Genomic DNA, 26,531 nt, shown 5'->3' with positions numbered 1-26,531 from the left:
TGCAAAGAAAATATGTGCAGAAACAGTGTACTCAAATATTAAGCTTTGATCGAACATTGGGTTACATTTTTAACTTCTACCTGCTCTTTCTGTGCAGGAGGTGAGTGTTTAATTGCGTATTTAGTATGTTCTGTTCACTGTAGAGTGCTCTGATAGCGAACAAAGAATGCCTCCTGGTGTTACCATCTTGATAAGCTGGCATCTCATCAGAGTTTATATCAAGATTTTGGCAAAGATAGCTCATGATTTCTAGAGATGTACCTGGATATAGTCGCTGGCAAGACTGGTGCAGAAAACTGTTATGATGACTGCCATTCAGTGCAGCCAGAAAATGAGACTTTGCTTCCTCACTGCCTGCTGCAGTGAATGTGTATAGGCAATGACCTCAAATTACACGTCCTCTGGAGAGCTCTGTCCATTGTGGTGCTCCGCTTTCTTCACCACAGTTCTTTGGTGCACCAGAGCCTCTAATGCAGGACACTGGGAGCTCCTTTGTGGTCTCCTTTTTCTTCATGTGGGTGAGAAAGGGAATGGGTTCTGGCTTGTTTTGAACCCAGCACCCAGTGGTTGCTGGCTGAGTCTGGATGCAAATAACCAAATTCCAGCTGATATAACATCAGAAGTCTCTAATTTGGATTTCTCCTCTGCCTGCCTGTTTCTATGAGATCTCCTCTGTGGCCCTGTCATACTCCCTCTTCAATTGTTTGAGCTACATGTCTTTTTCCTGATGAAGTGATCACTGGTGGTCTGTTGGTCTGCATTTAGAGGAGGAATGTGCATTCACTCAGGAAATGAAAATTCCAACTACCACCTTTTCTGCAATGTACAGTGTTTAGATAGGAGAAACTGAACACTCTCTACTTCCTCAGAATGAAACATGTTGGACTGTCACTGTGTTACTGGGCTTCCCTCCATGTGTTGGGTGTCACTGTGCTCCTTTCCGGAGAGTCCTTGCTGCAAATCAGGCTGGTGTCAGGAGCAAACAGAGAAGGACAAGCAGAGGGCAGTGGGAAAGCAGACTGCCCTGGAGTATTTGGGGCATGAAAACTGCTGAAGGGTTCAGAGTGACTGAAGCATGAGGAGCTGTTTATGTAGCTGATTCAGTGGTCATAGTGGCAGGTTTCTCAGGGCAGCTAACAGGTGTGGACACAGGTGATCCAAGTGGGAGGAAGGTGTGTGGATCTGTGGTGCCTTCATGTGAGAAAATTCTGTTGGTGAAGTCCAAGCCTGCGTAATCACAGTGGGGGTGAACAGGTGTGCTGCTCATGTGATGCCATTCTCCTACCAAAGCAGCTGTAGCTACTTTTTGGTAGATTTATTGGCACTTTGCACTTCTTGCAGAAATGCTTCCTATCCTGTGAAGTAACAGAAGGATTGGCTTCACTGCTTTTTAAAAAAATCTTTATTTACCCATTCAACAGTGTAGATTAACAGATCATCCTTTAGTGTTCACTTTAACTAGGGTATACTTCATGTATCTCCAGTTTTTGGTGCAGTTAGGCATTTCTCAGTCTTGGATCAAGGTTCCTTTTTTTCTGAGAAGACTTGGTGCTGTGAAGTCAGGAATAGTTCTGCTGACATTTATGACTTGTGTACCTACTAAAGTTTTGCTATTCAGTATCTACAAAGCCATACAGAACCCAACATTTCAGACAGAATCAGTTAATGTAAAATTGGTGCATCTCTGCTCAGATCAAAAAAAGGTTAAAAAATCTCCCTGCTAACCCTCTAATGTATGGAAAAATTGAAATTTTGATTTAAAAGAATACTGTTGGAGTACGGTTTTAGTAATGGCGAGGATCTCTGTGTTTTGTCTTTTAATTAGTGTCCCCTGTAACATGCTTCTAATCTGTTTTTCTAGTAAGACAAGGTCTGTTACTAGCAATTAATAAGATAAAACAGCTTTTGAGTAAGTTCAGTTTGGTACTGTTTGGGCTTGATATTTGAAGTCCGCTGCCTTCCTTTAAAAATGTTGAAACTGAATTTATTTTCCTCTGTTAAATTCATTGTTTTGAAGAGTTTGCTGTGTTTTTCACGTTCAGCTAATATTTTAAAATAATTTTATTATTGAACAGGCATTATCTATTTAAAATTAATAAAAAAGGTGAATGTACAATGAAAATAGACCAAGCTTTTGCATAATTGGGATCCATGTGAAATTTTCACCTTGATAATGGATTCCTGACATAAATTATTTTCATACTGAATGGAGGCTGGGATCCATTTCTAATCTGAGATGCCATTGTTTCTTAAAGTTAATTCTCATGGATCTGACATTTCACAACAAAAAGCAAAGCCATTTTGATGATCTCAAAATTTGTTTTCCTGTTTGAAATTGGCTATTGCATGAGGTCTTGGTTACATGTTAGTAACTGTAGCTTCTTATTTCGTACTTTGCATTCAAGCTGAGCTGGCACATGGATGTTTAAAAGCTTTAGAAGAGAGGCATGGTGTATCTCACAGTCTCCAGAAAAGAAAGCAGACTTTTCTATATTAAAGTCCTCTGTTAGGCTGCATAACGGGACATCTTTGTAAGGATTTCTTTCTCCAAATAAGCGAAGATCTACCTCCAAAGTTAAAGTAACATACTTTAACAGACTTGTGAAAATAAGTGTCCTAGGTAGGCTGAAACCTTGCAGCTTACAAATCATTGCTAGGTGTTTGTGGCAACATATGAAGTTGTTGATGTTTGAAGGTCATCTGGTAACAAATTGCTGTTTGTAGACAGAGAACTTGGTTTACAAAGAAAAATATTTTATCGCATAATAAACAGTAAACTGGTAGAATTGTTATAGATTTTTCAAGATTTAATGTATAATAAGTTAAATGAAAGGTACGTCTTAAAGATATCAAATACGACATGACCTCCAAGTTTGGAGGAGGTTTATATCTGTCTTCTAGAGACTGGCAGTATATGCTGGGGGAAGGATCAATCAAACACTTATTTTATGAGGTTTTTATTTGTTTGTTTTCCACTGTGTCTGTCATTTTCCTGGAGGGCACATAATTGGCTAGATGACATAAACCAGATGGGTGATGTATTCTCTGATCAGGTAGCTCACAGGCTATTGCTAGGCAATGTGAAACTTTTTGTGGAAGAAGGTGTAAAATACTTCTACAGCCTACATGAGTGAGAATAAAAATTTTAAACAGTTGTCTGATTTTACAGTTGCAGAGACAGTGTTGATAGTGGTGGGATAGGTGTGAGGAGTACTTTAGCTCTTGCACACTTGGTAACTCTGAACTGTAGTCATAAGCAGTGAAGCTGGGAATGATTTGTATGGGTGGCAGCTGGCCTGTAACTTCCTAGGAATCTAAAGATCAGAGCCTCTGTGGGGCAGCCTGTAAAGCCCCTATCAGGTATTGTTTTATATATGTTATTTTTAGATTGAGTGGCATATTAGGCTACTAGGCTTCATATAGAGAAGCCCTTCTTACTTTCAAAATATTACAGATATTGCAAAGGAAAACACTAATTTTACATAGAAATGTGTACACAGTATCTTTAACATAGCATTTGGAAGATTTTAGTCTGGTTGTCTCTTTTGTGCCACCAGGTGGCATGGGACTACAGTCTGTTTATATTTATTTTTTTTTTTCTTTCCAGTATTCCATCATCTGCATATTGATTTCTTTTTGTTTTCAGTTCATCAGTTTTATATGTTTCTAGAATTTATCTTTAAACTGTTGGGATTCTAGGATGTTGCTCCTACATCTCATTTAGCTTAATCTGGTTTTGTTGTCACAATGTATTTTTGTCTTTTTTGGAAACAGTAGCTGTCTGCCTGTGTTGTATTTTAAAACCTGTTACTGTTTTCAGGATGTATCAATCTAAGAAACAGAGATAACAAGCCGTGGATCAGCACTTTACACAGCCCGTAAAACGCAGAGACAAACCAGTAGCATTAAAGAAATACTAAAACATATTGTCTAAAAATTATTAAGAACTTCCATAAAAGTGGAATTATAGTAATGGCAGTTTAGAATCCAAAAGCATGGTTGGTAACTCTTGGTGGGGGTTTGGTTTTCTTTTTTTGATTATTTTAATTCCTGAGGACTTTGCAAAGCCGAGGGAATTTGAAAGAATGCACACATCAATTTAGAAAGGAGACCTAATCCTTGCAAGCTACAGTTGCTGAAAAGAAAAAGGTGAATATTTCAATTATATTACTGTTGAAAGGGAAAAAAATTGTCATGTAAATATGTTGTTTCTAATATTACATTACAGTCCTAAGAAAATAAGGCAGTGGTGCTGGGAAAAAGTCATTAAAACCATAAGTCACAGAGTAACTGTCTACTGAATCAATAGTATTTGTGTTGAATGTAATGGTAAAATGTAGATGCCTGAAACTGAAGCAGGTTTTGCTGTTATGACAGCTGCTTTCAAAAATATCTAATAATGTGTTGTATATTTTCAGATCTGAATTCAACTTTAATAATAGAAAGTGACTGTTTTTTTTGTTCTCTTGTCACTTCTTGTTACATTAAAGTCATTCTGAGGAAATAAAGAAATTACTGTTAATGATGATAGATATCCCTAAGGTCATATTAAATAATCTGGCCTTTTTGATTCTGTAAAAGCTAGCACATTCATGCCTGATAAAAAGCATCCCTCAAATAATTTGGAAGGAGTGGCTAGTACATGAGAGAGGGCAATTTTAGGGTGTCTTGATTGGCTGTGCTCCCTCCTGCATCCCAACAGTACAGTGAATAGATAGCATTAATTTGCCTTGTGGGATTTGTCTCTTCCTTCCAAGTTGCACTGGAAGATGCATTGACTTCTTTCAATTCACGCTGGTGTTGTTCTGCAGCCTTCCTCTTGTGGGGCTCTCTAGAATATCTACAAAATCCTGTTGTTTGGCAGTTGGAGATGACCTTCTGGCTGAAAATGCCATTAGCTTGATATCTCTTTTACAGGACTTGCTTGATGATTGTAATGCTCCAATTATACAGATTATTCCTGTGATCAGGCTGTTAAGGGATCTCTTACACCCATGAAGTTCTTTTGTTAATTTCTCTCCAACTTCTGCTGAAAATCAGAAAAATGGTATTTATATTTTACTTGTATGGGAAAAAACCTAAAATGTTTACAATATCCTCTTAATCCCATCATGATGTGACTGACTTGTAAAAAATTGCTTTCTGTTTGATGTTCTGATAAATGAAAAGATCAGATTTTTTGAAATGAAAGATGTGAAAAAAGTTGAATTAGATATAATTGCTACTTGACACTGTGAGACTTTAAAGAGTATCTTTGTATCACTGATTAAATCTTGTGCGGTGAATTCAAGTTCAAAGAGGAAAAATATATCTTTTGGTATTTTCTCTTGGGCTGAAAAGAGAAAGTTCTGTGTGTTGCATCAATTCCTTATTAGTTTGCCTTTGTGTAAAATATAAAAATATATTTGAATTTTCTGTGTGATCACACACTATTGTGAGTTTTTTGTTGTTGTTGTTGGGGTATTTTTGGGTCTGTGAAGAATTTTTCTGAGAAATCATTAAACTTTTTATTTCTCTCCCCTAGGGCCAGCTTTCAATATTGCAAGAAAAAATAGATCATTTAGAACGCCTGTTGGCAGAAAATAATGAGATTATTTCAAACATACGTGATTCTGTGATCAATCTGAGTGAATCAGTAAAGGATGGACAAAAAAATCCAGAGGCTGTAAACTTCGGTCAAGGATCTGTTTCTGAGCTGCTCCCTTCTGCTTCAGCTTTGCTTGCAGTTGATTCTGAGGATTGTTTGTTTGCTTCAAAAAGTGGAAGTCACAGTTCAGGTGTACAGGTAAGCAGTGTGCCTTTCTGGTTCTGCTGGAATATTAGTTGTCACTAAATGTTTAAATCTAAAAATGTCAAGTTGCTGCTAAAATCTTGGTACTAAGGCATAATAGAATTGTTGAAGTGACTGCTGTATTTAACAGATGTTATGAAACTCTTCCTTTATATCTTTTTAAAAAATTCTCTGGAAATTGAGTAATGATTATGAAGAGCCAACATTTGAGAAAGCTTAAAAGTTTTTTGTAAAAAATAATAAAACCCCCACAGTGATTATTGTCCCACCAATTCTTTGGAAACAATTTATTTGAGTGTTTCTTTGAGTTTCCCCAAACTCTTCTAAAACTGATGAAAAATAAAACTGGAAATAGTGGATAGACGTGGTTTAAATAGATTTTACTTTTAGGGATGTATGTGTAGATGGGTAGGTAAAGAATGTGCAAGAATTAGTAATTTCAAAAAAATCAGAATTTCATAAAGGGTCCTGTTTTCCCTTTTGAATGTCAATTCTGTATTTCAGCATTCCTGTGTGTCTTCAGTTTGTATAGGCGCTTTGATCAGAAAGGAGGAACATGTACCATGTTGACTGCTTGGCATAAGCTATGGAGGTTGAAGTTTTTAAAGTCAAACACTTCAAGTTGAATTTATTTTGCTTTCTGGTGATGCTTTTGAGTTCATGGACTCTTATATATTCAGTTTTAATGGAGTGATTCAGGAGCACTGAGAATACTCTGTGAAGTTTGTGATCTGTACTGTTTTTGTGAGTCTTGTGGGAGTGCTATAAATATTCATAGTCCTCTAAAGCAAAGATTAAATTTTGAAGTCCAGCTTTCTCATTTTAGAATTTGAAGTATTTCTCTTGCAGGAGAAAGACAGTGGACTTCAGACAAATAAATGCACATATTAGAACAATTGTAACCTCTGATGTATCATGCTTAATACTTTTAAACTCTTCAGGGATAGGCACTACCTTAATGTCTTTTATAGAGAAAGTAGGCTTTTTAAAGGCAGTATCTGAACACCTCTTTTTGTGTCTGATATGCATTAAGACTTCTGTGCAGGGAAGTGAAACATCTGGAGCTGTGGATACAGGCTTTCAAGTTAGTGGATTATTAACAGGTTATTCATTGTACAATCTGTTACTATGTTAGGTGATGTACTTTGTTATGTGCATTAAAAATAAGTTCCAGTAAATGAATTTTGAGATAAAATATGTTACCCTAAATTCTGGGGCATGTTAACCTGTTATGAATGGAAGGCAAAACATGTTTTCTAAAACTGCTCTTTGTTTTTTGCCTCACACGCGAAGAATACAAGAATATACACCTGCTATCACCCAACTACCTACTACCTACCTAATGGGGGTCTGTTGTAGCTGTACTGCTTTTGGATAGTTTTCTTTGTTTTTATGTATATTCACACGTAGATAAGAAGCAAACACACTGTTCCCCTGCTCACACTTTCCTTTCTTTATTGTGCAGGGAGGAGGGATTTGATGTTCTCTGTGTCATTGCATTGCACCCTCTGCTCAGCAGGTTATTCACTGCCATCATTAAGTCACTTTAATAGTGCTTCTGTACACAGTTTCTCACCCTGTGAGTCTGAACTGCATTTCAGTTATGGAATCTAAGACCTTGGCTTTAGCAGAATTCCTCTAGCACCATGTTAACAAGCTGATCTAAATCACTGATCTAAACAGTACAACTAAAAGCAGTTTCACTATTCAATACTTTACCAACCCTGATGTATTCTGCATGCTCAGTTAATTTATTTGAGACATTTTCAATGATTATTTTGAGCACTTTTTGAAAGAAATATGTGTTAGTTGCTGCTGTTTGTAAATATTAACTTAAAGGCACAGATTTTTACATTACTTCTCCCATGTTTGTCTCTCAGGTGGGCATATGAGAGACTGGAAAGTAGTAAGAGCTAATATAGGTGAGATTAAGTGTTTGGATAAAAAAATAACCTCACAGAATGAAGGCAAAAGAGTTTCCTCTGAATAAATCATGGAAGTGGATTGTAGTCTCCCATAACAGAGAAACCGCTGTAGGAAGATATTCAAATATGGATTAAAAAACCTTGTGATGATACAGTGAGATATTGCTAGATTTGTTACTCAAAGATACGTGATTTCATAAAACAGAAAAACCGAGTTGCTAACAACATGACACCAAAGGATTCTCATATGGGACAGCTGAAGGATGTTTTTTCCATGGAGGAATTATAAATCAAGAAATTGTTTACTTCTACTTGTGCTGTTTGTACGTTGGTAGAAAACTAACATAACTGGAAACTGAAAATAAAGGTGATTTGAGAATGCTGTAATTTGAGTCAGGTACAAGACTAATGTGTACTTTTTTTCTCAAAAGATAAATAATAGAGACAGGTAATAAACCCACAAAAATGAAGATGACTGGGTTAAATATGGATATGACCTGATGCTTTTTCACTTTAGTAGTTCAAGAAGTATCTGGCATTTGTGCTCAGAGAAGATGGAATTCTCAACAGCCATCATGCTGAGCTGGAAGGTCTTTTAAATAATACCGCGAGGTGTCTCCTCCTCTTGTCCATTTCAACTACTGAAGCATCTAACATCAGGCTTAGTAATGTTACTCTTTTTGAAATGAGACATGAATCACTCTTTGAAAAGGTGATTTTGAAGAGGCACAATATATGCTTTTATTTCTTCTGAGCAGTATTTAAGTATTCACTGTTAAGATGTTATGATGTTTTCATGAGGTTTATATAATTTCAGCAGTTTGAGTCCTTCAGTGTAGAGGAAGAATAAGCCCATGTAGAAAAAAGACAATGGATGACCTTCTCAATGTTTTAATAAAAATCTTGTAGCAGCATGGCTGTCTTCTGAAGCAGCCACAATGGAGACAGGCATCCTTTTTGAATTTCTGTCTGTACTGTTTATAAAAAGTTCTTTATTGCTATGTCAGTATTTTATGCTTAGGTGTGAATCTAAAATATCTCCGTGAAATACTTTCTTTAACATCTTTTGCCTTTTGCTGACTGGCTTGGAATTTATTCGTCACTTGCAATCATGTAACTTGTTCGAGTGGTGATGCAATTTGTAATTAATCATTTGGACAATTCCTACTGAGGATGATGTTGTATGAAAGACAAAAAAGATTTAACTTCTGTCTTTTAGATTTTTTTTCGTAAGTGTAGAGATTTCAGCCTGATCTGACTTTAGTTGATTTCGGTGGAAGATTTTGATTTTTTTTCTTGTCTTTTTTTTTAAACTGCTTTTAATTAACCTCTGAATCTGAATGGTTGAGGTTGCCAGGGAACTCTGGGTGTCATCTGGTCCAACCACCTGCTCAAGCAGGGCTACCAAGAGTCAGGTGTCATGGATCATGTCCAGGTGACTTTTCAGTGTCTCCAAGGATGGTGAGTGCACAGCCTGACTGGGCAACCTGTGCCAGTGCTTGGTCACCCTCACAGGGAAAAAGCTTTTCCTGACATTCAGGAGGAACCTCCAGTGTTTGCCCATCACCTCTGATCCTGTCTCTGGGCTCCACTGGACAGAGGCTGGCTCCACCTTCTCTGCTCGCTCTGCCTTTGGTTTCCTGGGTGCTCCTTCTTGCCGTTCTTGAAGACAGGAGTGATGTTGCTTTCCTCCAGTCTTTGGGCACTTCTCCTCATCACCACGATCCTTCAAAGCCTTTTAAGTGTGGCCTTGCAGTGACAAAAGCCAGCACTCATGGGTGCATCCCACCAGGGCCCATGGACTTAGATCTGTCTGGCTGGTTTAGGTATTCCCTGAGCTGGCCCTGTTTCCAGAAGAGACAATCACTTCCCTGATTGTGCTGGCCACATTGTCACTGATGCAGGCCAGGATGCCTTCAGAGAGGCGCTCCAGCATGCTGATTTCCCAGGAAGGAGTTTGGGGATTTCTGTGTGATTGTGCCTTGTAGGTACTTCCTTGCTTGTCTACAGATGTTGGAAGTGATCCAGGTTTATTGATTTCTTATATTATGCTTTTTGTCAAAATCCTTCCATGTCACATCATTCCTGGCAGTTACTCCCTCAAAGGGCTGCTGTTGATTCTCTCAGTCCCCTTTTATTTTTAGCCAGAAGATCCTTAATAGTTCAGCTGTCTTCCTGGCAAAGGTACCTCTGCTGCCCTTAGCTGGCTCTCATCTCTCCCAAGCAGACACAGATCTGAAAACAGGGTCAGAGAACCCCAAACACCAACTCTGAGGCCAATTATTTATCTATACTAGCAGTGTCCTCCTCTCACAGTCTTATCCCCCTCTCTGGTAGATAGAAGAGGACACCACCTGTGACCTTGATTACCTACAGAGTTCTGCAGTCAGTTTTTATGCAGTCTGTGCTGCCTCTGGCAGTATCACTGATACCCACATGGAAGTTAACAAGGGATAGTAGCCATTGAGTTGGATAAGCTTCAGCAGTTCCTCTACAATAACCAGGATTTGGGCTTTGCAAGGCAGCAAACATGTCTAGATGATGGGTCAGGGACTCCCAAGTCTTATTTCCTGAATCACAGTTTCTGTCTCTTGAGCTCATAGTCATATCAGCTTGGTTTGAAATCGCTGTAAAGCGGTAGATGTCAGGGAAAAAAATGATCAATGTTAAGACTGTAAAAATTAGTATCTTTAAGAGTGCAGAAAGTTGCTTGTTAAATTCAGACTACATCCATAAGAAAAACTCGTAGGAATGTGTGGAATTAAATGAATTACTACTTTTTAATCAAATCATATTTTCATGGTTGGAATGTCCAAAAAGTTTATCAGTATTAAGGCCATTTATTTTTAACTGGCAAATTTACAAAGTATGCACTTACATTTTCTTCAGAACACTGTATTGCACAGAAAAAATACAGTTCTTCAAACTGAGGCTTTAGAAAATATTAAATAATGAAATATTATCTGTATTATATATTATTTGTTATTTATCTAATATATAAATTAGCCTAATAAGTATCTAAGAATATATGCTATTAGGCTAGCCAGCTTCAGCATAAACCTTATTTGGGCCCTTCAAACATCTGTTCATTCTGTACAGAATGAACAGATGTTCAATATTGCACCTGTGTTTTCCACTTATCAATATTGTCCAAAGATGGAAGCAATCCTGGGGAGCCAGTGATGTGACAAGATCATCTCACACAGGCCATAGATGCCTGGTGTGCATGGAATCCCTCACAGGTTTTAGGCATCTAGCGCACATTGCAGGCCCAGCTGCGGCTCTGCTAGATGTAGGATTACTGAGTTGTTTTCCCTTCTTACATTACTTAGTTTCCTTTATACCTTAAGCTAAAGGCCTGTGGTGGATTGACCTTTTCTGGCTGTCAGATTCCAGCCCATCCAAGGTCAACCCACTGCTCTTCCTCTAAGCACCAGAATCTGTGTCTTGTGGATTAAGAGATAGGGAGTGGTATGGCCAAAACTTGGACTGAACATTGCCAGAGTGAAATAACTATGGGGATTCTTTCGTTGTTCTTATGAAGTGAAAGGGCAAGGAGTGGAGATATTTACCTTATGTGTGGATGTTGTAAAAAATTCCCTTTCTTAGGATTTTTACGTCACTTTGATTTTAGTATGGGAAATGTTGGGGATTTTTTGTTAATGTCAATGAAGTTTGTGAAGAATAAGTGATGAATATATATTTTATTGACTGTTCTTAAGTAAGCGTTTCACAGAGATGAGGGTGGAATGCTCTGGGTGCAGGTGTCCAGGTGTTGGCAGAGAGGGTCTTCAGTATCTATGAGGAGAGGGCAGACATGGCCTGAGCCACACACAGCTCCAGACCCACCAGGGGGTACAGCCTCCATCAGCAAAGTATGTCAGTACCTCTGGCAGAATGGGTTTTAAGAAAGGGTGAAATGCTGCCTGACAGTCTAAATGCTAAAAACAGGGGAGGAACCATCCTATGGACACCCTGGTCCTTGATGAAGGAAGCAGAGAAAGCATTCTAGTCACTGGAGCAGGTTGGGAAGATCGCAGTGGAGAAAGAGTTTCCCTGAAACCTGTGCAGGATCTCTCCATATTAGATGGATATTTTCAGGAGGAACTGGAGCCTGTATGGGATCCACACGGGAGGAGTTCCTGACATGCCATGGCTTGTGGCTCTCATGCTGGAGCAGGCAAAACATGTGAGAAGGAGAGAATGACAGAGAGGAAACATCATGAACTTATCTCTCACTGTCCAACTCTATTTTAATTGGCAACAGATTAATTTAATATTCCCAAAGTCAGGTCTGTTTTTCCTGTAATGAAAATTGGTAAGTGACCTCCCTGTTTTTGTCTTCACCCATAATATTTTATATTTCTCCTCATGTTCTGTTGATGAGGAAAAATGAGAGATCAGCTGGGTGGAGGCCAAAGTCAACTATTGCAATTAATTTCTTTAGTTGGATATTTGTTTCAGATGTCTGTAGTTGTTTTATGTTTTCCTAGCAGGACAGGAAGCACCTTACCGCTGGGAAGGTTTAACTCTTGTGGTGTTGAAGTAGTGAATGACTGCTATAGGAGTCCTTTTTTTGTATAGATGTATTGGGTTTTGTAGAAAGTTTGTCAGGTGTACAATTGTATTCTAACATAGGTTTGGAACTGATTAAAGTTTAGTTATTGAATGGGGATGTCAGGAATTGATTGTCTGATGTCAATTCATGTTTGTATGTTGTTTTCTTTCTTAAAAGCAAACCAGAGCCTTACAAAAAACATTTTCTTGAATCTCATATTAGTAGACTCTCTTTGAAGCTATATGGTGTTCCCTAAGTTTCCTAGGAACTTGTTACAGTAATTCTAGAGTTGCTTTATTTGTCTGTAACCTTTTTATTTGCATTGACAAGTGAAATATGTCCTTCCTTGAACACTTAGTGTACCGGGGAACAGGAAATTTATAAGAAGCTTTGTTATAGCAGTTGGCTGTAGTTATCGACGTTTTTGCTGATAGCTTCTTTCAGTTCCTTTTTGTGATTTTGATGTTTGCCTCTATCTCTCTCGTGCTGTCATTACTTCTTGCTCAGTTTATTTCCTTCATTTCCTGCATTCCCCTGTCTAGTGTACTGTGTTATTCTGTATAATCCTCTTCATATCCTCCTGCCCAATACCATTGTGAGCTGCCATAATTTTTGTGACTTAAGCCTCTTAATCCTGCTGTTTATCTAATCAATGTCAGTTTTCTCAAAACAGAGCCTGCCAAATGCTCCTCTTCCTGGCAGCTGTGTCTTGGGTGTCCTAGTGTGATTTCAAAGTTGCTCTCATTTGTCAGTTTTCTATTCATTTGGCACATCATCCCTTCCTCTGTAATGAACAAGCTGATCCATTTTAGGTGAAAACAGCTTTGTTTTTTAATAGCAGAACTGTTTCTGTGAATTCATGTTTTATATTCCTTTAATTTTTCTTTTTTAGATGCTGGATGTCTATGACATTCTTCCTTTTGATAATCCAGATGGTGGCGTTTGGAAACAAGGATTTGATATCACATACAATGAAAATGAATGGGACAGTGAACCACTTCAAGTTTTTGTTGTGCCTCACTCACATAATGATCCAGGTAATATGTTAACTGAATTGATTTGAGGATCTAGAGACTTTTGAGTTAGGAAATGCATTGCCATTTCTGTTAAGATTTGGATTTTTTTGAAACATACCAGTTAATATGTTAGATTTAAGTCTAGCAAGGCAGTGAAACAGATGTTTAATTTAAGTGCTATTGACTTCCAATGACAACTGTTATGATACAAGTTGTATGTCTACTCAATTTATCAACTGGAGCAGAACTTCAGTGTTGAAATTGAAAAGTGATGAATTTCTGGTAACACTTTCAGTTTATACATTGCTGCATTAAGTACCATCAGTTCTTATTTTGATTTTTTGGACTGTCATAGATATTTAATCCTCAGCCTGTGCTAAATGTGCTTTTAGAAGTGTGACAATGGCAAATCAGAAGGTTTTGACACTTCCTTCACATTTTTTTTGTGCACACCCCCAACTATAGTGGGATAATGAAAAGTCTAGATTTAAACAGAAATTTAGGTATACCTACATAATTTCATTTCCACCCAAGTGGGTTTACTGTGTAATAAACAAATGCAGAAATGTTCCTTTATTTTGGAATGATTTCTTGATAAAATTTACCAAGAAGTGAATTATATTGCTGCACTGTGGTCCTGGTACATGTACACTGACCATGAGAGGCTGGGAGCACTGGTTGTTGTCATAGAAAGCCACAATTAAAGTGATACTAAATTTTACTACTGTATATGTCTCTAAAATTTAATTTGTTGTATGAAGTACTGTGGATCTGAGTGAAGGTATAAACATAAATGGCTTTTATTTGCACGTGTATAGCATTTTCAAACAAAATGAATGCTGGAACGTGTAATTACTATATTACTGTCCTGTTATGGCGGGTAAATTAATGCAGTATGGATATGGTAAAAATATTCAGAGCAAATAATCACAGTATAGATGTAGATTTGCCTATTTATTGAACTATCTTTGAGCCCACGTCTGTCTATTTCCTCTCTGGCTGGAGTTCTCCTAAAGACTTCCCTTGAAAGAAGCAGCTCTGGCGCATAATGAATCAAAGCAATCCAAAAAGCAATATACAGAACTTCTCATTCGCTTGGGTCTGCTAGAATAGGGTGTGGAGTTTATCTGTCTCCCTTTTTTCTGCTGAAGCTGTTGGGATCACATCCTGACTGGTACAGGACTGTTGGTAGTCCATGAGAGGCCAGTGGCCTGGTGTCACATCTGTCCTCCTGGAATGTCTTTACCTGAACTGAGCAAACACCCTGTGCACAGTGTAGGCTGAGGTAACTGCTCAGGCACATGAGGTTTAGGAGCTGCAGGGAAATATCCTGAGGTAAGCTGTGAAGAGATTTGCTGATAACTTCACCAGTGTCTATTCAAGTCATCATGAGGTACTTTTTCTGCAGGTTCTAGTGATTTCAATGTATGCGAAAGATATTTACCAAGAAATGGGGTCAGTAAAGATATATTAGCTGCAGAAGCTTCAAATTCTCCTTAGACTTTATGTTTTCTCATCTGAAGCTCCTTCCTCTTCAACTTTTCACATAACCAGTTATGCTAGTGAGAATGCGTAGCTCAAAGGCAAAGAAAAGGCCTTGAAACAACTTTGTCTAGGGGGTGGCATCCCTGCCCATAGTGTGGGGTTGGAAATTGCATGGTCCTTTGCAATCCAAGTCACTCTGTGAATCTGTGAAACACAATCAGTAGGGAAGGTGGTGGGTTTAAGTTCCATCTTCTTTTTTGGATGACTGAATGTGCCAGTGCTCTGAAACACTTTGTGATGCTAAATCTGGGTTAAATGCTTCTGTGTGAATTTAACCATGACCTGCAAACTTGGGATCTTTGTGCTTCTCTCTGCAGTAGCTAAAGTGTTTCCCTTTTGGAAAATGGGTTGAGAGTGGGTCTCCTTCAGACTTTTGATCAGTAGTGGCACAATTGCTTTAGTTGCTGGCAGCTGATAGAGATTTGAGCGCCTCAGTAGCGTGGCTTAATCCTAAATCATGGAGAGAGGTTTGGTTGTTGTGTGAGCTATCACAGATAGGTGGCAATTCTGTCAGGAGCAGATTAAGGAGTGAGCATATAACCTACTGTGCTGGCAGAGCCCTTATGTTGGCTCTCACCTGCTTCAGCTCTGGTGTTCTGTCGCTGCCTGGAGTGGAGGAGGCAGCTGAAATGCAAAGGGGAGAGCTCAGATCAGGGCTGGCAAGATTGCCAGCCAGCACAGATGGACTTGGAAGACGAGTTTTGGATATGACTGGAGGGAGGGAAAGTCACCTCTGGCATCTATTGATCTGTAATAATTTTGGTAATGGCTACTCATTAAATTATTTTAAAATTGAGACGTGAGCTTTCTAAAATATGTGTGTACCAGTATCTCACTGCTGAATGTGGTGGTTACAGATCTAGTATAAGCAGCACTTAAGTGGAATTGAAAGTGACTGAAGTAGATTTTTCTCCTGCTTCTCAACCCACATGCAAGTGTATGGGCGCAAAGGTCAGAACTAAACACTGCTTTTTAGCACTTCATCAATTATCAATGACATTGGTAATTTTGCCTTACAACCACTCATGTTAATCACCTTTTGTTATTTAAGACAGTCTCCATTTCTCAGGAAGAAATCTATATAGACCCAAGTCAGTGTTAAGATATAAGAAAACTTAACCATAAAATTTGATGCTGTTAATACACCGTGGAGTTTCACGTACATTTTCTGTTGACCGGGTCTGGATGTGTTTTTCTGGTGACTTCTTCACCAGGAGAGACATTGCTTAAGCTCTTGTCTGACCCACCAAAATACAAGAAATGGGCAGTTCACAAGTTTTTCTTGACATGCTGAATGAGGGAAATTAGAGCTTTATTCCTGGCTTACATTTCAGTATTTCTGTGTTTGCAGAAGAGGTGCAGTTCCTTTGGAAATCAACAGAACTGTTACAGACAGGACACTTTTGACTGCTCATCAGTAGAAATTTCCTTTTGATCTTAGCTATGATGGCAGCAGATTTGATATGTACAAAAGCAAAACCAGATCTTGCACAGGACATAAAATGTAAGAAGTCTAATTATAATTTTGCTAGTACCTCATGGATCATGGCAGATTTTACTTTTTGTGAAATGTGCAATCATTTGAGTTTTTAGTTATGCTTATGAAATTAAGCCTGATAAATCAAATCATTCTTGCTTTACCTTAAGCAGAGATCTTTTACAAGTTAAGGTATGCTGTTGGAAAAGTAAATACAATGTCTTACTTTTTTAATTTCAGTGTGTTTTCATCTACCTTCATTATTTTATTTTAGTACATATTTTGCAGGAACAAGAAGCTCATCTACCTAATTCCTTTTGAATCAGAATGAATGCTCTAACACAATGTTTCAGGGGACTTTCTTTCTCTGATTTGACTATGTGAAACAGAAAAATGAAAAAAACAATCTTACACAGCTTTCAGTTTTAATTTGAGATTGCCTTACCATCGGGTTTTTCAAGCTTTTTTCACAGTCTTGGCTGTGAGTCTTTGTTGAAAAGATACTTTTTGGTGAAATTAGCAGTAAAGTGTTATGTCAGAAACATCCATAAAATATTAACTTATATGTCAGTTCTGTATTTTACATCATAGAATGATGCAGTACTTCTAAATTAAAAAAAAATTATGTGTGTGTTCACTGCTTTAAAATAAGGACTTATAAAAATGCTGAATCTAGAAAGGAGCTAATGCCAAATTATTTTCATGTGTAATCCTAAAATGTAAGTTGAAACTTAGCTTTTGGATTTATTTCTGGTATTTGCCTTGTTGTTATTGCCTGAGTATGATCAATTAAACACACATGCACATCATGATAAGTTCTTTAGAGCTCTTTTAGAGGTAAGAAGTTCATGGCTTCATGTCCTTTTGCTTGTTTGTGGTTTTTGTTTGTATTTTGTGGAGCTTGGATGTAATTTTAAGAACAAGAATATCCTCACAGTTTATGACACTTTTTTTTACTTCCTCAGCTGTCAAAACAGTCACTTAAGTCTTCTCACAGGAGCTCTATTTAGTTGACAATCAAGCATAAATGTAAAAAAAGAAGAAAAAAAATTACAGATACTTTTTACTAACTTGGGTGTACATTTTGAAGACCAAGAACTGATGTTCCAATAATATATTTGCAAAGAGAATGCTTTTCTTTTCTGGAAAACTGTATAGTGCTAGCTGAAATCTATTGGTTTTATTTAATACTGACATAAAATAAATAAATTACTCAAGTTTCTTCTGTTGCAGGAAGTGTCACTGATGGGTGAATTTTAGACTCAGTGAAATTAATTATGATCTCCTGAAAAGTAAATCAGAGATGCAAACTTCTATAAAAAATGCACTAGTCTAGTATATACTGGCATAATATTTCAGAAATTCTTGAGATGATCTGCCTCTTATTAAAACAGACTTCATCAGAAACAAGAAATTTTTCTAAAGGCACATTTCCTCTTAAATAGTGGAGGGTGACTTGTGGAAGTAAGCAATTAAAAAGCCTATTTGGTTTTATTTCAATAGTTATTTAAAACCAAAAGACAAAAATGCAAATGTAAAAAAACCACCCCAGGGGTCTTACAGGTGTATGTAAGCAGCACCTAAATGCTTTTGCTAGAAATGGATTTGTGATCCCTGTCATGATCAAATTGTTAAGCGCTTTTGCTTAATAAAGTTACTTTTTGAATAACGCTAATTTGTCAGCTTCTGTTCTGATTTTGTCCTGGAAGGTTCCCTTTATCTCTACATCTGTGTCAACCATGCTAAGACACAAGACTGCCTTTCTCTAGTGCAAGGAGCGGATAGAGCTTCAAGAAAGAATTTGAACTTGAAAATGTAGACAGGAATAGTGGCAAATCAGTTAATAAAATGTTTCAGGATTTTTTTGCAGAGCAATGAGTTGTGTTGATATTCAGACATGATTCTTGTAGTCTGCTGTCAAGCCAAGTAAATTTACATTACAGTGGGGGAAAAAATCGATTAAACAAACAGCTGCATAATGATGATAAACCTCATGGAGATGGGGAGAGAGAGCAAGTTTCCACACTTTTGAGGACAGGCATGAGAGAGAGGATCAAAAGGCAAGCAGCTCAGCAGTGTGTACCCTCTGTTGTTGTCACATAGGCTGGCAGAAAATGAAAGTATCCAGCAAAGTCCTCAACATGTATTAAGTCAAGCCTAGCATAATAATATGAAAGACAATAGTATTTTTTCTCTTGTTTACAGGGTTGTTAAACATTGGAATGGTGGAGTCACCATCCCTGGAGGTTTTAAAGGAAAAACTGCATGTGGCACTCAGTGTCATGGTATGACTTATAAGGTGGTGGTTAGTCAGAGGTTGGACTTGATAATTTCAGATATCTTTTACAACCTCAGTGATTCTGTGATATTGTGATTTTTGTGTTGACAAAGGGCTTTATGTGCTTTTAAACCACCAAGTGTTATTTTGCTGTTAATAGCATACTTAGTCTTGGTAATCACAGCTTTAAACTATTGCAATTTTTCCATGTGTAAACTGCCTTTGTATTGGAAGTTTCCTGTTCAAAATGCGCTGGTAAACCTTTTCTTTCAGCCTGGGAACAAATTCTTAGTTTGTGAATAAGCACAAAATGAACTTGACTTGAAGAGTCTTATGTTGTATTAGGGACTGAGATGTGAAATAATACTCTAGCTAGCAACTGTACAGTGTTTTATCCATTATTTTGTTTATCCTTTTTTTAAAAAATATATTTTAATTTTTATTGTATGTCTCCATGCAAACTTGAAGAGTCTCTGTAAGTCTTGGGGTTTAGAGCAGCACACTTGAGGAAGGGTGTGCAGGCACTGGGATGCACCCGGACGAGGGCAGTGGGGCTGGTGGAAGGGCTGGAAGGGCTGTCCAGTGAGGGGCAGCTGAGGAGTTGGGGTTTGTCCATTTTGGAGAAAAGGAGGCTGAGGAGTGACCTCACTGCTCTCTGCAGCTTCCTGGGGATGTTGTTGCAGAGGCAGCTGGATAATGCTCTTAACAACTTTTGTTTTTTGGTCAACCCAGAAGTGGTCAGGCTGTTGGACTAGATGATCATTATAGGCCTTTTTCAGTGCAGAATGTTCTGTTCAATTCATAAATAACTAGATGTATGGTGCTTACATTTCAGAGGGCTTTCTGTTGGCTTTCAGCTAAATCTATGCATACCTGTAAAAATTTCCTAGGACTCTCTGGAGTGTATTCAGTTCAGTGTGTTTACCATGTTACAATCTTCCTTAGCTTAATAAACTGAGTATGTTAAAACAAAACAGTCATTTCATTATAACACTGTTCTTCCTGCATCATACTGTATTGTTTTGTCAGCTACTTTGACATTTAAATCAATGTTTCAGTTAGGCTGTTGTATTAATGTTTTTAAGAATGTTTCAGAAGAGTAATTTAATGTAAATTGCTTTCATTGGTGCAATATAAATATATTTTTAAATAGTTTATTATGATGATATTTTTCTGTACAGGAAAATCATAGGATGGTTTTAATTTATCCTGCTTTAGTTGTGTGCTAGGATAATACTGTCTTGCAGAAGAAATTTCTAGCATAAAGCTATAAATTGGTAGTCTAATACATGTGGATATTTTTGATGTAATTATCAGTAAAATATTCTCTTGATTTGTTGAAAAGTAAATGAGAATTGAGAAAGAATAATTTGCTATGTGATCTCAATTCTTTGAGTGGGAAGCATCTATTAAAAAAACCAACCCAGACTGAAGTGGGAAGAGGTCAGAAAGAAGTCTGATTACAAATTCAGATTATTCATCATGTTTTTTTTCAGTCTTTAAACTATTGCATAGCAGTAATTTACTGCTTTTTTTTGTATTAAGCTGTTTCCATTCCTCTAAAGAAAGTATGTTTTGATTTTATGCTTTAAGCCCTCATATTAAATACCTTGACATAATGCATTTTACCCCTTTTAGACAGATTAGACCCCACTTGTCTATCTGTACGGAAATTTGTATCAAAGGTGATGAGTCCTCTAGATGATAAACATCTGTAAAAGAAAAAAAGAATGACCTAGAACTTTTCCACTGGAGTGTTACAGTTTTATTTAATCTTTTGCAAATTAAAAGCAGTATTTCTGCATCTACCTAAGAAGAATGTTTGGGTTTTTGTATCCTTAAAAGAAAGTACAATATATCCTTTCTGAGTCAACAGTCAGACTTTATTTAATTATGAAGGTTTTTTAAACTAAATTTGAGAATTATTTTTAGTAGTAAAAGTTTCTGTACTTATGTAACTTCTTTGAAACAATATAATGTCATTGCATAACAGCCTAATTCTGTATTCTATAAGCAGACTGGCACTATTAGAAAGGCAGTGGCTCTGCAGAAATGAATTGGTAAATCAGAGTGGAGTTACAAATAAGTGTAATTATTTGGAGTGCTGTCTTCACATAGTGTGGAAGCTTTCACAAAATCTTAAAATGGGCATACGTGACAAAAGCTGGTAGGAGTAGGAATGTGACACTCTAGAGTAAGTAGTAAGTAACAGACTTAATTTTTTCAGCTATAGTTGAAATATATATAGAAGCTATATAGAAGAAAGATTTTATGTGATTTTTATTTGAATAAAAATTTGTGAGTTTCTTTTGTGTTTAAGTACAAAGGGTTTATATATACTCTCTAATGCCAGGTATTATGAAGAGGATGAAAAATTGTAATTTAAGACCGTAAAGTCTGAAAATGTGGTTAAAATTTCTTTTTCCTTTGCATCTCACTGAAGCACAATTATTTGAGTCCATGTAGTCTCTTGATGAAATTTTCTACCATGCAAAGTATAGAAAAACTAGAAAGTGAAAAGTCTAATAATTTCCATATGTTTATACATTTAGAAAATAAAACATGTAATCGTTTTTAAGAAGAAACTCCTTGGAAATTTAGCACTTCAAGCTGTCCATGACACATAAAGCTTTTTAAGAATAGTCTTTACTTAGCTTTTTCTGGGGAGTGAGAAGAAGCCAGTTCTCTCAGGGTCTGTTCTCTAAAGAGACTAAAAAGCTAGTTCTCTAAACAAGCTGCATTTATATTTTCTTTTTCCTAGGTTGGCTGAAGACTTTTGATGATTACTTCAGAGATCAGACACAGCATATTTTAAATAACATGGTTATAAAACTGCAAGAAGACAACCGAAGGAAATTTATATGGTCTGAGGTTTCCTACTTTTCAAAATGGTGGGACGGAATAGATAGCCAAAAAAGAGATGCTGTTAAAAGGTTTGAGTACTGAATTTATCTTCTGTGTATCTTGTTTTAAGAGTTTGTGCATTTGACTACACTGTAAACTTGAGATTTCACTTGTGATGCGGAATTACTGGAAAAACCAACTGACTGCTTCAGTTCAGACTTTTTGGGCTTGGTTTGGTTTTCTCCCATTTGCAAAATAGGAATCTGCTCAGGAAAGTGGAGGCAAATTCTGAGTTGTCTAAAAATTTCACTGAAAGTTCCCATGTACAACTATGAACATATCATTCAAATTGTAAGGGAGTAGCGAATATAATCTTGATTTGAAATCTCACTAAGGAATTTTCAATAAAATAAGTACGTCTTTCATTCTAGCTATTTATATATGGTATTTTTTTTCTTTTATAACACACATGAAGATTTGATGTGATTTTTATTTGCATAAAAATTGTGAGTTTCTTTTGTGTTTTAGTACAAAGGGTTTTTAAAATCATGCATCTGCTTTAATGGTAAAGTACTATGTACTCTACATGCTTGCTCTTCTTAGCCATTTTTGAAATCACAAGTCAAAATGGAATATAGAAATAAAAGGTTTGCCTAGGCATTGAGATAAGGAAGCAGGCTGCTTGGATAAACTTGCACTATGGATCTAGTTTGGAGTTTTCAAAAATTGGGGATTTTTTTTCTTATTTTTGCTTGGCTTTTTTTTTCTTATTTTTGCTTGGCAGTTCTTAGCTGATCCTTGTGATAGTCTCCTTCTTGTGCCCCTCTTTGAGATGCATTAAGTCTGTGAGACCTTCACAGACTCAAAGGTTAGGTAAAGGTGGAAATTTTGGAATCTAGGCAAAAAGCTACTTATTAAAAAAAATTATCTGCAGTGGATGAGTATTATAGCTCCGCTGTGTGGTTTTTTGACGTAAAAATATCTCTTGGAACACAGTAAAGAGTAAATGACAGTAAAGAGTAAAAGACAGTCACTAGGGAAGTATGTCCTCTCTTCAGACGAGTCAGGTATTGGTTAAGCTGCACTTAAGACTGGAGAAACTTGGAGAAGCTGCTCTTAAGATTATTTTTGTTGCATGATTTTCATTACTCTTATGGGTGCCATCTGTGATGGGACTGAATTTTGATGAGTTCACTGTTGTTTTTTTTCTTGAATTCATTAAACACTTCCACACTGATGAACAGTGTAAGAACTGGAACTGTTGGGGCAACCTGGTGCTGGGAGTGTGATCTTTATGTTCACTGGCAATGGAGAGGCTGGGTCACCCTGTGACCTGGTTCAAAAAGGCATTTTGATGAGTGAGTTGTTCTGAAGCATTTGTAAATACAATAAACTTCCAAGATCTAACAGCTCTCTAAAACTCTAAAAAGAATATTAGATCAAAGGTGGGGAGATATTAGGGGAGATATTTCGAGCAGTGCTTGAAATGTGCAGTGTCTAAGCATCTTGCTCAGTTGGCCTTCAGTGCTGTGGTGCATTTGTTTTATTTTTGTAATCTGTGCAGGAAACAGCTTTCTTCCTGATTTTTAAAAAAATCTAATGTATCACATGCAGTAGAACTGGTTTTCTTTGCACAAGGACATTAAATACTTCACTGTTCAGCAGTTCATTTTTTCCCTGTTTGATTAAAGAAATAGAGCCCAGTGATGGAAGTAGCAAAAACAATTTAGATTTTGGAATCACATTGCTGTTGATTGCCTGTTGAGTATACTGAAATTGATTTTAAGAGTGTGTTTTCATATGGAATATTCTGAATATGATTTATATATTTGTCAGGTTAATAAAAGATGGACAATTTGAAATAGTAACAGGAGGATGGGTCATGCCTGATGAAGCTTCTTCTCATTATTTTGCTATAATTGACCAGCTGATAGAAGGGCATCAGTGGCTAGAAAAGAACCTTGGTATGTACATTAATCTAAAATTTAACTATGTTAATACAAGAAGTCAGTAAGAAAATACTTTTTTTTTTTGTTAAATTTCTGAGGTGCTTAGAAGGCTCTTTTTGCTCAGCTTTCCTGAAACATTAAATCAGTTACAGGAAGCTTTTGGATCAAGTCTGGTATTTGCTATTCATGTTTGGTGATAAAAGTTCCTGGACAAAGTTATTTGAACAATTTTATGCCACAGCATTTTGTCTTGATCAATGTAAGACATGCATATAATATTGTCATAACCAAATACTAACACTAAGTTATGCTGAATTTTAGATCCCGTGTCTGGTCTAAACAGCCTTTGCCTTTTCTGTCTTTTGAATATCATGACAAAATTCTTGAAATGACTTAAAAATTGATACTGCTTTTATGTGTTTGGATCTGTTCTGCCTGCTCTGTGTTCATTATGTGTTCATTAGATTCTCTTCTGAAAGGCTTTAAGAATATATATATATATATATATGTAGCAGCAGTAGTACTTGTAGTTATAAAGCCTAAACCCGTCGTAATGTCAGAATGGAGGAATTGCTGACTGCAGTTACATTGGCTGAACTGTTTTGCTGCCTTTGGGATGCTCTTTTGTTTAGTTCCATAGGAGGAGAGAAACCTTTTTATATAGAAAATATTTGTACAGTGATTTAAATAATAAATTGACATTATTTCACCCAATTAACTGGAATGATTTTGGAAAGCTGTTTCACTGTTGTTCTTAGATTGCAATTTCCATAAACACAGCTTGGCATAATTGGATGGGGAAGGGAAGACCTAATAAAAGGCAGGAGTTAGATGTAGCTCCTTTATTTACTTAGCATGAAGTTCAGTGAAAAGAGAGTATTAATAAACAAGATTCTATTGATCAACAAACCAATAAATTTAAAAAAATTAGTTCTGGAAAAAAAAAAGATTAACATTATTTAAATAACAGTGAAATTTCAACAAGCTATTGCATTTATCTATCCACAGCTATTAATTTGCTTTCACATTTCTTTTTTAATTGTAATATCTCTTAATATCTTATCTACTTTAAGTGAAAGAGAATTTATATCAATTAATGATTCTGAATAAAGATATTTGATGCAAATTTGAAACAGTGTAGCAGTGAGTACTTTTTTAAAGTCTTTAACTTTTTTAGAATGCCTTACTTATAAGATATTTTGTTTGCTTGTTTGTTTAACTGTTTAATTCTAGTTTTTTAACTCCAGGGCTCTGCAGAAGGTTTAACACTTAATTGGGTATATAATCTTGGAAATGTCATCTTTAGTACTCTCATTTGAATTATTGGAATAATTTTCATTGAGTGAAAATTAAAGCTTTTTCCTTTTTTAACAGGAGTAAAACCAAAGTCTGGATGGGCAATTGATCCATTTGGGCATTCACCAACAATGGCCTACCTTCTGAAGCGCACAGGATTTTCCAAAATGCTTATACAGAGAGTGCATTATTCAATTAAAAAACATTTTGCAACACAAAAGACACTAGAATTTTTTTGGAGACAGAACTGGGGTATGTGTTCTTCCTTTATGTCAATTTATTTTATTAATTTACACAGGTAAAATATGAAGACAACTTGAATAAGTACTGTGGAAATATTTACAGACAAGATTTAGCAGAGTTTGTCTAGACCTGAAAATTTTAAACTTGCAATTCTGTTTAAAAAAAAGCCTTTCATCTAGCTTAAATTTATGAGATTTTTTTTCTTTTTTCCCCCTCTTTGAATAACAGAAGGGGAAATGAGAATATTTGTGAGTTAGGAAAGGTACTAAATGCAAAACTGATATAATTGCCATTGTTCCTCTGATCTTCCTTTCTTTTCACTTTTATTTTTGCTTTTACCTTCTCTTATTTTTTCCATTCTGTCATATTCCTTGCAAAAGTAAAAAGGGTGAAAAATTCTTTTATTTAGTTTTACTTCTCTTCTTCCTCCTACTCCTTTATTTCCTACTATGTGGAAATAAAGTGTAGGAGGAGGAACATTTCAACTGATTCAAATATTGTATTAATGAGGCAATGACAGGCAGGTGATTGGCTTTTGGTTTGGTTTTTTCTTTGTTTCATTTTGATGTTTGGTTTTTTAAAGTTGTTGTTTTAATCCACTCAAAGTTTAAAAGATGTTTATTATTATTGTGTCTTATTACATCTAAAATTCTGAAAATGACAAGTTTTATCTGGGTAAAACACACCTAACATTTATTCCTGTCCTTCCCAATCAACTGGTGCTTCACTAGAACATTCTGATCTTGTTTGTATGTCTGTTTTACCCTCTTTATACACATAAGGTACATGCAAAAATAGATTCAAGCTATGGATATTCAAAATAAGAAATTGTCTTTGTGTGGTAGCTTTTCAGTACAATCCTTGGACTAAGAACATGGGAGTGATTTACTTTCAGCAAATCTGAAAGGGTTTGTTTTAAAGTTTTACTCTATTTAATTCCAGATTTGGGATCCAGTACAGATATTCTTTGTCATATGATGCCTTTCTATAGCTATGATGTTCCTCATACTTGTGGTCCGGATCCAAAAATCTGCTGCCAGTTTGATTTCAAACGACTTCCTGGAGGAAGAATAAGTTGCCCTTGGAGAGTCCCACCAGAAGCCATTCATGCTGGAAATGTTCAACACAGGTACAGTTTTAACATAGTCCTCGAGGAAATAACCTTAAAAAAATGTAATTATGCTAGCCAGAGATGGCATCTGGCGTAGCTTGGTGAATTTAGTTCTGTTGTGGTTCAACCCCAGTGAGCAGCTCAGCTCCACTAAGCTCACTGCTGCCCTGGTGGGGGCGGGAAAGAGAATCAGAAGAGTAAAATGAGAAAACTCAAGGGTTGAGACAAAAAAAACCAACCTGAGTGCTCCTAGTAAAACACCTCACAAAGCAAATAGTTCATTTGTTGTCTTCTTTTTCTAGTAAATTGCTTAAGTGAAACTTTTAACTTCTCTCCAATTAGCTGTCCTTAAGTTTGAGGTGAAGTCCCCAAGGTCCTATAAGGTGTCTTTTTACCTAATTGAGGAGAGAAACTTCTAACATTTTTTCCTTTTTATGGAGACAAAAGATAATTTTGTCATTCTCTCAACAGGAGACACACTCCTACAGTTTAGATGCA

General features: G+C 36.5%; 1 protein-coding gene across 1 annotated transcript in view; it reads left to right on the top strand.

Annotated features, from left to right (window-relative positions):
• The window catches only part of MAN2A1 (mannosidase alpha class 2A member 1), a 106,642-nt gene that overhangs the window by 6,955 nt on the left and 73,156 nt on the right, over nucleotides 1-26,531 (top strand). The window contains exons 2-7 of the mRNA XM_030968006.1: nucleotides 5,525-5,785; nucleotides 13,167-13,311; nucleotides 21,352-21,523; nucleotides 23,271-23,398; nucleotides 24,758-24,931; nucleotides 25,865-26,051. Of these exons, the coding sequence (XP_030823866.1) occupies nucleotides 5,525-5,785; nucleotides 13,167-13,311; nucleotides 21,352-21,523; nucleotides 23,271-23,398; nucleotides 24,758-24,931; nucleotides 25,865-26,051 (1,067 nt within the window). The remainder of the gene's footprint in view (nucleotides 1-5,524; nucleotides 5,786-13,166; nucleotides 13,312-21,351; nucleotides 21,524-23,270; nucleotides 23,399-24,757; nucleotides 24,932-25,864; nucleotides 26,052-26,531) is intronic.

This window comes from Camarhynchus parvulus, chromosome Z, assembly GCF_901933205.1.
Source record: "Camarhynchus parvulus chromosome Z, STF_HiC, whole genome shotgun sequence".
Lineage (NCBI taxonomy): Eukaryota > Metazoa > Chordata > Aves > Passeriformes > Thraupidae > Camarhynchus > Camarhynchus parvulus.
The sequence above is the reverse complement of the archived record's forward strand: the minus strand, read 5'-3'. Positions and strand labels throughout refer to the sequence as shown.